The sequence below is a fragment of the Crassostrea angulata genome, chromosome 3 (assembly GCF_025612915.1).
Source record: "Crassostrea angulata isolate pt1a10 chromosome 3, ASM2561291v2, whole genome shotgun sequence".
Lineage (NCBI taxonomy): Eukaryota > Metazoa > Mollusca > Bivalvia > Ostreida > Ostreidae > Magallana > Magallana angulata.
In genome coordinates this window covers 8673851-8683344 of record NC_069113.1, presented here as the reverse complement: position 1 = coordinate 8683344, position 9494 = coordinate 8673851, and the positions used below count along the sequence as shown (strand labels likewise).

General features: G+C 32.8%; 1 protein-coding gene across 3 annotated transcripts in view; it reads left to right on the top strand.

Moving 5' to 3' along the window:
* Positions 1-5194: 5194 nt before the first annotated feature.
* The window catches only part of LOC128179020 (deleted in malignant brain tumors 1 protein-like), a 39842-nt gene continuing 35542 nt past the window's right edge, over positions 5195-9494 (top strand). Inside the window, exons 1-2 of one of the 3 annotated variants that reach the window (XM_052846484.1) lie at positions 5195-5787; positions 5965-6160. In XM_052846484.1, the coding sequence (XP_052702444.1) occupies positions 6052-6160 (109 nt within the window). In that variant the 5' untranslated portion in view covers positions 5195-5787; positions 5965-6051. The other 2 variants (XM_052846483.1, XM_052846485.1) reach the window with 2 other exon arrangements.

Here is a 9494-nt window from a genome sequence, read left to right as displayed (position 1 = left end):
AAAATAGTTGCTCTGTTGCAAAATCACAAATATTATAATCTAATTGTAATTTTACCAAAACAAAATAATTGTTGTCTGAAAATTTTTTTTGTTCCATGCTTAACGATATCACAAAATGGCTTTATTTCTAAAACGTTTTGTGATTAGGAAGAAACGACAAATTCTTGTATCTTTACACATGTAATGATCTTCGGAGGGTAAATTTTATGAAAAAAAAATGTATATATTTTACCACATTCCAGTAAAGTGTGTTTTATTGGTATTACGATCAAACCTATGGAATCTTGAAAATAATGAGCTTTTGGTCGTAAGTCGTCAGTTCATATGAAAAAACGCAGAGCTGGAAATACTTGAATGAAAGGCACTTTTCAGTTTTTTCTTCTTTTTTTTCCCTTAAATTAAATTTATGTAATTGATTTCAACTAGATATGTATATATCAGAGCAAAAATGAATATAGGATAAAAAGTAGGTCATTAGGCCTACCTACAGGCGGTTCGTATTCAAAAGAATTTGGAATTGTATTTGACAAATAAACTTAAAAGCATGGAAAAACTGAACTGTTTTAATTTCTTTTCTGCAGTTGGGTTAAACTTCTTTGTTAACACGGAAAATATAAAATATTTCAGTCTTTTCAAGAACAAATACCGATAGTTATTTGGTTAGACCACTGGCCCCTATCATCGAAATTGGATAATATTCACTTAGCTAACATTGTTAATAAAAAATATATCGATACATAATTTTAATATCACTTTGTAAAGCAGGTTAAAAGTATCTAATCTGTTTACGCCAATATCATTCCATATCTAGATATACTGTTAGCTTGCTAAGTCAGAATGTTTAATCTATCAGAGTTGTCGTCCATCATGCACACAGTTTTCATCTAACAGCTCCTTTAGATTAATTCTTTTTTAGTACGAAGTTATGTTTGAACATAAAAGTAACACTTTAAAATTACAGGCATGGATTCACTCACTCCTTTATTAGTCCCCTACCGGTGAAGTCCGGGAAGGGGGGGGGGGGTTAGACTGTCCCCTATCGTTTTCCAGACTTCGTTTGTGGAACTTCCTGTGTAGCTTCATGATGATTGTTTCATTGTAGGGCAAGCAGGTATCTGGGCTAGAGATGTTTTCTAAGTTAACGTGCTGATAAACGAACGTCTCGTTTAAGAAAACTTGATTCACTAAGAGAAACGTGTCCAAGAACTTATTTGACAAATCAACTAATTATTTTTTGAAAATCTCTCCCTTGTTTCTATGATTGGATAAGTGCTACGCCGGTGTTTTAAGTTACCCAGTGGATCCAAATCAACGTGAATGGGCCCATTGAAGATGCAGAACTGTAGCTCCACTGGATATTCGGGTTGATGGACGGCGGAGCTACAGTTCCAACCATACAAATTTATTAATTCATTGCGCACAAATAGTTGCACACTGTTTTGGACTTACCCTAATACGGAATATATTCTGTGAAAATGTTAATGCCAAAAGAATTCCTGTCAGGAACACATTTTACTTTAGATGTCATTACTTGCCTCTGAATATTTTTTAACAACACCCTTACCAGTCGGACTGTCCGTAAAGTGAACTGTGGTGGTGTGTTTACAGGTAAAAGTGGCGACTTTTGGTCCCGACGTTAATTTAACATACTTCACTTTCCGAGGTCGGTTAGGATGTTTAGGACACAGTTTAAAAGCAAGTAAACAAAGCAGAATATTTTTTGGTACGAAAATATTCACAAAATATAATCCTAAATTAGTTTAATAAATCAACCCAGATTTTCCGCCGAGCTACAGTTCTGTATCAGATCCACAGATGATGAAAAACTTATTTTTAAACGACTTGGTTTTTTTGCTAACCAATGGGTTTCGTCTTAAACAATCTTTAACCGAATTTTCTCCAGACCTATTTGGCACATTAAACGACAATTGTTTTAAAATGGGGGGGGGGGGGGGGGTAGGGGACACGCTTTTATTGCTAATGCAATACTCTAAGAATGCTTCTTTTAAAAAAAAAGGCAGTGGTTTAATTATAAAGAAACTGACAAGACTGAAAAGACTGAAACGTACCCTATTAACCTTTGATTTTAAAACTTCTTTAAATAAATTGGATACTATATAGTAGCCCTAAATAATTGTATCTTATAGATATCGACATATAATATAATTACCTTTAATGGATAATGTTTGTAAACATCTTTTATTGATGTCTTTTTTAACATACTTTTGATGTTGATTTTGTGTGAATTATTTTGCGATCGATCAATTTTAGCTTCATGCATTGCGAACAACTCCATCGGCTGCACGGTTCAGAGATGGAAGAATTAGCTATTCCTTCAACAGAACGTGCCGATTGGCAATAATTAACAAATTTTCTTACGTTATATGAATAATCAAAGTGAAGATTTAAAGGTCGTTGTAAATATAAAAAGGTAAGACGCTTTTTGGTATTTGATACTAGATACCAAGGTAGCAAAGCTTGGGGTAGGAAAAAAATTAAAGCTTGCTGATTTGGGTTACGTATTTCTTTTTTGCGATGCTAGCTACTAGTACCTTCATGTCCCCATAAAACACCGAAAGCATTTTTTTAAAAATTAAATGTAAAAAAAAAAATGCCAAGTAAAAAAAGGAATGATGCATGCATACGTTTCTTAATTTCTTGTATTGCATTATTGTCTGAGAGTTTAATCACTCAAAAACTTGTCGGCTGAGGTCAAGTTCGTACAAATTAACATCGTGTTTTTCCCAATTTTTATTGACTGTTTTGGAATTCCAAATTTGTTATGAACAATGAGACTAATGTTTATAAACATCGATAGACTAAATGAATATGTTACTGTCGCCACCGTCCTGAAAACACAGTGCAGTGATTTTGTATTATAAATTGTAGAGAGAGACACGTGTGTATGATGGTTTTACTCATTCGTGAATAAACAAACTCACATGCATGTACATATTCACTTGCTAATAGAATTAATATAAAAGAATCTTTTGGATTTATTCTGAATTTGAAATAGAAACTGTTTTAAGATGGAATAACACACCTGGAAAAAGTCACTCAAATTAACTGTAAATTATTTGATTATGAAAGATATAATGATAAATAAACTATACATAAGTCAAATAAGTGAAAAATTTGCAAATTGGGAATAAAAAATGAATATTTAAAAAAATCAATTCAGTAAGTAACAACAAAAGCCCCTGTGGGATTCGAACTCGGTATGTACGGATCATAACCCCGACAATTTATCCACTCGGCCATGAGGTAAGTTATATGTTACGATAAAATCCTTTTAATAAAACAAAATGTCGTTTCGATCAGAGGTCAGCCATCTTATGAAGATGTGTTATTCCACCTTAAAATGGAGAATTATTTGATTATAAAGTATAAACTGAACTTATTTGTTTACAAAATTTGATAAACAAGTTCTACAACTTATATTGATATCTCTTTTTGGATGTTGGCACGAGGGGGTCATTGGAGCTGGACTACCCGAAGAAAACCCACGTCTACAAGCGGGCGACCGCCATACCCTTAGCTATTATGTACCAAACAATTATTATGATCGTGGGGATCGAACTCGGGTCGCAGCGGTGAGATGCGAGTGCATTGTCCACAAGCGCTACTTGGACACCCTTGTTACATTACACACTATGAGTCAAAAATATCTAAGCTTTCATTTTCATTTTTAGTAAGGTAAAATGTACGAGGTTTTCAAATAAGTCAATAAACAAGATTTTTGGATGTTGATAATTGTTGCGAACAAATGGAACAAACGTTCTATGGAATTACACAATGTCAATTATTATTCTCGACAATATCAATATCAAGACCGTAATATAGTTGCATAAGAAAAATATATTATTTTGCACGTTTTTAAAATTGTCTGTTTCCGTGACAGAAAATAGAGTGGTTTTACCATGTACTTCCCTAAGGGGTTAGGTTCAATAAAAAGATTATTTCTTGTTATAATGCGTTGTTTTTTTTTTCCATCGGATTAAACTATACAGATTAAAAAGCTTTAATTAGGTTGATTATGTCAACAAATTGTTTTATTTCCATATAAAGAGGAGTCCGGTGAAATCATTTTTGATTTAAAATTGAAGCAATGCAAAAAATACCAAAAGGTAAGCATGAAGACAAGATATCAATAGTAGATTATGAAGAAATAATATTTATGGTATATATGATGATAAGATGTCAATGGTTATGTAAGAAGAAAGGATTTTAAAAGTTAAGTATTTAGGAAAGATGTTTACTTAATAGTTAAGTATTTAGAAAGATGTCAAAAGTTAAGTGTGAAGAAAATATGTTAATGGTTAAGAGTGAAGAAAAGATGTCAATAGTTAAGTATTAAGAAATTTGTCAATAGTTAAGTATTTAGAAAAGATGTCAATATTTAATCATGAATTTAAGAAAAGATGTCAACAGTTAAGTATGAAAAGAATATGTTAATAAATAAATTTGAATAAAAGATGTCAAAAGTTAACATCAAGAATAATGTCAATAGTTAGTATGAAGAAAAGATGTCAGTAGTTAAGTATGAAGTCAATAGTTAAGTATGAAGAAAAGATGTCAATAGATAAATATAATGAAATGTTGCCAATAGTCAATACATGTAGTTAGTATAAGAAAGAAATGCCAGTACTTAAGTATTTGAAGAAAAGATGTTAAATATTAAGTATAAAGAAAAACCGTCAATAGTTAAGTATTTAGAAAAGATGTCAATAGTTAATAATGAATTTGAGAAAAGATGTCAACAGTTATGTATGAAAAGAATATGTTAATAGATAAATTTGAATAAAAGTTGTCAAAAGTTAACATCAAGAATAATGTCAATAGTTAGAAGAAAAGATGTCAGTAGTTAAGTATGAAGTCAATAGTTAAGTATGAAGAAAAGATGTCAATGTCAATAGATAAATATAATGAAAAGATGGTAATAGTCAATACATGTAGTTAGTGTAAGGAAGAAATGCCAGTACTTAAGTATTTGAAGAAAAGATGTCAAACATTAAGTATTAAGAAAAACGGTCAATAGTTATGTATGAAGAAAACTGTCAATAATATAAGTGTGAAGAAAAAACTGTCAGTAGTTGATTATAATATGGTAGTCAAGTATGAAGGAAAGTTGTCAATAGTTAACTATGAAGAAAAGATGTCAATAGTTAAATATGCAGGGAAAAGTTGATAGTTATGTATAAAAATGGTAGTTTGCATAAGTTGATACTGTTTGCCTTCCATAGAGCCAATATGCGCTTGTTTCATATACAAGTAGAACGCTACAATACATTATACATTTACTATTTAATGATATCAGTAATGAAAGAAACAAGCGCATATGCTACAGTCTCTTTAAAATATTGGACATTTTACGCGATTTTCCTACACATGAAAATAAGAATTGCATTACTACTTATTAATAATCGTAACCATGTTTCATAACTATAATTGTATATTTGTCATTTTCTCATACATTCTAACACCTGTAAAAGATGGGTCAAAGTAATTGACCAGGGGTAATCCTAATACCCAGAATGTGATAGATGTCAGTTCTGAACGAACAAGTTAAACGGGTTAACATTGACATTAACGCTGGTCAAGGGACGGAATAACACGCAGCCTGGTGACTTGGCGAAATAGTATTTTACCTGTGTCAGATCCGATATAAATGATATCATCTGATTAAAAGTGAAAAACAGCGGATCCTCAGGTGAAAAGCTCTGTATAACTGTATTGGCCGTACCTACCTGCAACCAAGCGTAACACAGCGACTACTATAGCCTCCAGGTAAATTCTGTATATAACGCTATTTCACGCGACTTTGCCTTTTGGTTACTCAAAACTTAACACGCATGCTAACTATATGCCAACTACTGGTCATTATTCGACGAGGAAATATAACTGTCCGATCATCTTTACACACCGGCCATCAATAATTCCCGTGTTTGATTTTGTAACCTACAGAATGGTTATGGTGGGTGTCGTGTGCTTAAGTGATGACTAGAGTTCTTGGATTTTACGTCTGAAAGTCAACTTCTCTTATCGTCTGTCATGGCCCCAGCCTATGATAATTATGGACGATTATCGATATTTCTTCTCTTCTTGTTGTGTCCACATGTATTCTGTGAATCTGAGCCAGTGAGCAATACTTTAAAACCAGGTAAGAAATAATAATATGGACTGTCTTCTTAATTTGTGCTGTGCAATTAAGTTAAATATTTCTGTCTTTATATGCGAGCAATAATTCATATGACGTTTTCAAGGAATGGTGTGTGTTATTATTAATTAATCTAAATTCTGTTGGATGTTAATTTTTGTTGTACGTAAATCCTACAAATTACCTCTGTTGCAGAGTATTGTAAATCACTTTAGCCATTTCATAACGAGATCCAAGTGTATTCAGTTATCTTTTGTCAACTTTTGCTACCCGTTTGGATTAAGTGTACAGACCAAGTACCTTTACAAAACAGCTGTTCCAATTGTTCGGCTTCAGCTTGAGGACAAACAACTTATTTGTGGCCATAAAAACTCGTGTCCATCATTGCTCATTAGAAGGAAACAGACTAGGGGTCGGTTATTTGAAAGATTTATATCAGTATTATGTGGTATGAAGACATTGAGGGTTTCGGAGCTGTTTTGTCTGATGGTTTTCTATCCTTCCCCGTTGTTGTTTTCATAAATTTCCCCCTGTGTAGACAGACGATGGTCACTCTGTGTTCGCTGACCCTAGTGTGGGGTGATTATGAGCTCCACACTGTATACTGTTTTCTGTGTATTACTCCGTTATCATGGTCAATAAATCTGACAATGGTCACGCTTTGTTAACCCTGTGGTCGCATTCTTCAGTTTTGTAATCGAGGGGACTATAAGATTAGTACATTGCTAACGAAGAAATGTAAGGCTCTGCATTAATATATAAAAGGCTTGTGTAACCATGAACACAGCCTGGAGTTTAGGGAGAGGGACATTCAGGGTCATTATTAACTAAGTACATAGCGATGATGGAACACCTATTTCCTAATGATCTATATCAACGAATGCACATAAATACCATTGTTCGCAGACATCAAGTTGTTTTACATACATTTATTTTATCGTTCGTGCATGTGCAGTGCAAATTCCAATTAGCCTTTGAAAGACCCTATCTATATCGGCCACTTAATGTCATCTCTGTGAAACGGTGACATGTGTGTTGTACATTGTGCTAGGCATATCACTCGCCAAAATTTACAAAAATGATTGAACATGAATATCAGAATGTTAATAATTAGTCTCTCTCTCTTTCTTTCTCTCTCTCTTTCTCTCTCTCTCTCTCTCTCTGGTGAAAACCAGAAAAAGTGCACCTGTTTCTTTTAAATTTTGGAAGACGTAAATCATGTTAAAAATGATAATTCCACAAGATTACCGCCTGAATTCATAAGATATTGACTCTTATACGAAATAATGATTCATATATCTAATTCATTAAATCGGAAATGGGGGTGATTGTGTGATTGGCTTCGTTAAAGATGATAAAGTGTTTATTTTTTGTACTCGTAGAAGTGAATTCGCCGTCAACTGTTTACTCTAGCGACAATCCTTGGCGTCTGGGCTCATTAGTTCATGAAAAAAGTGAAACTTTACTGATCCATTCTTAAGCTATCATTTGCGTTTTGGATGTAAATGTTTGGAGTATGAAATCGAGTTTGATACAAATTTGATTGTATCATTTTACCTTTTTTTGCCGTAAATATTTCCCTATTTACAATTACGACAACAAGAAAATTCATTACGCCAATAAGCTCGTCGAAAATTGGCAGTTACTGGCTACATGGTAAAATTATTTGTCTCTTTTTATGTTGTTGTTACATATTTGTGTACACACTTTATCAAACAGCATGACAAAAAATACACTGTAAATCGTCTCATGTCAAAGTCTTGACCACATAAAAACCTTTCCACAAGAAAACGAAGAATCATCGCCACAATTTTTTTTAAAGTATAAATGATATGTACATATATTAAAACGAAAGCAATGCCGGAGGAACATTTTGGAATGCAACGACCTAACCCTAGTTCTGATCCCTCTCCCGAGACAGACCGTTTTATTTCCACGTAACCATTGCTTCATTCACCTGATTAATGTGGTTTTCAAAATACCGTGGTTGTCAAAATACTGGCGAATTCTTTGGATTCGTTGGTTTTGAATTTTGGTCACACCGTTGACGCAGCTGTGTTAGAAAGCATCAACTCTTTGAAGCAGAGTACTTAATATTCAGCATGTACAAGGTGTGTACGGAATTACAAAATAAAAAATATGACACGTCATCCCACATTTCTTAATTAATACAAGAATAATTAAAGCTTGGGGCTTTGAATCCCTAGTTTTGTTGTTGGCATTCATCTACTCTGAAAGTGAACTTGTTGGGAGTCTATGACATGTAAATAACATATAACACATGCTTGCCAATGAAATGTGTAAAGAAGCCATCTAACATTGCAACCTCTGTTGTGAAAAACGTCACTGATGGCCAATATTTCACGCAATATATAAACGTATCTTTGCATACAATTATAATGAATCCAAAGATACGTGAATGATAACAATGGTATTTTTACAAGCGGCATATACTCTATACATTTTGCAATACATTTTTCATTCATGCATGACACAAAAAGTCACATGATTGAAATTTATAGCAAGCTTTACAAAACATTGAATTTTTTTTATAATAAACATTAGTACTTGACTATTATTTTGATTAGACAATGCAATTGCTTTTTGCAGGTTAGGTGCGAGTAGATATGTTTAAATTTGTAGATTGATAACTAAGACTTGTTTGTATCATTTATCCATCAAAGATATTTCGAGCGATTTAGAAAGTAGTATTCACTGTCAATATTTAAAGAAACCGGTCTATTTTCTTTCTATGAACATTTTACAAATGGTAGTTGACCGATTTTACCATAAAAGACATTCTTATGTCTTTTTTTTCAATACATGCATTTTATTTATTCACTTGTAAAAGTCGAATGATGTATGCATAGAACAAAAACTTTTAAAATCTTTTTATTTACAATTCAATATGAAACATCGTGTACTTTACCTAACATTGGAATTTAATTTGAATGATGAATATCATTCGTTTTATTTAGACACAAAGTTAAGGACATTGGACACACCTCTTTCTTGTCAGCCAGGAATCCGCTTGACATCAGACCGCGAAAAAAACACACTCTAGACTTTTTGTACACACGTTTTTGTGTATTTTCATTGTTGGAACAACAACAGTTTATATTTTTGCCAACCTTTTCACGAGATTTTTGTAGATCGAGTTAAAAACCCCGTGTAGATCAATGAATGTACAACATTTAGAAAACAAGAATCCATTGCTTGCTGAAAGTTGAATTGATACATTGTAAATCTTGTAAAAATGTAAGGCATCATAAAAACTTCTTTGAACGTTCTATACGATTCATTCATGAAGTCCTCATTTCATGATAAACAATTATGC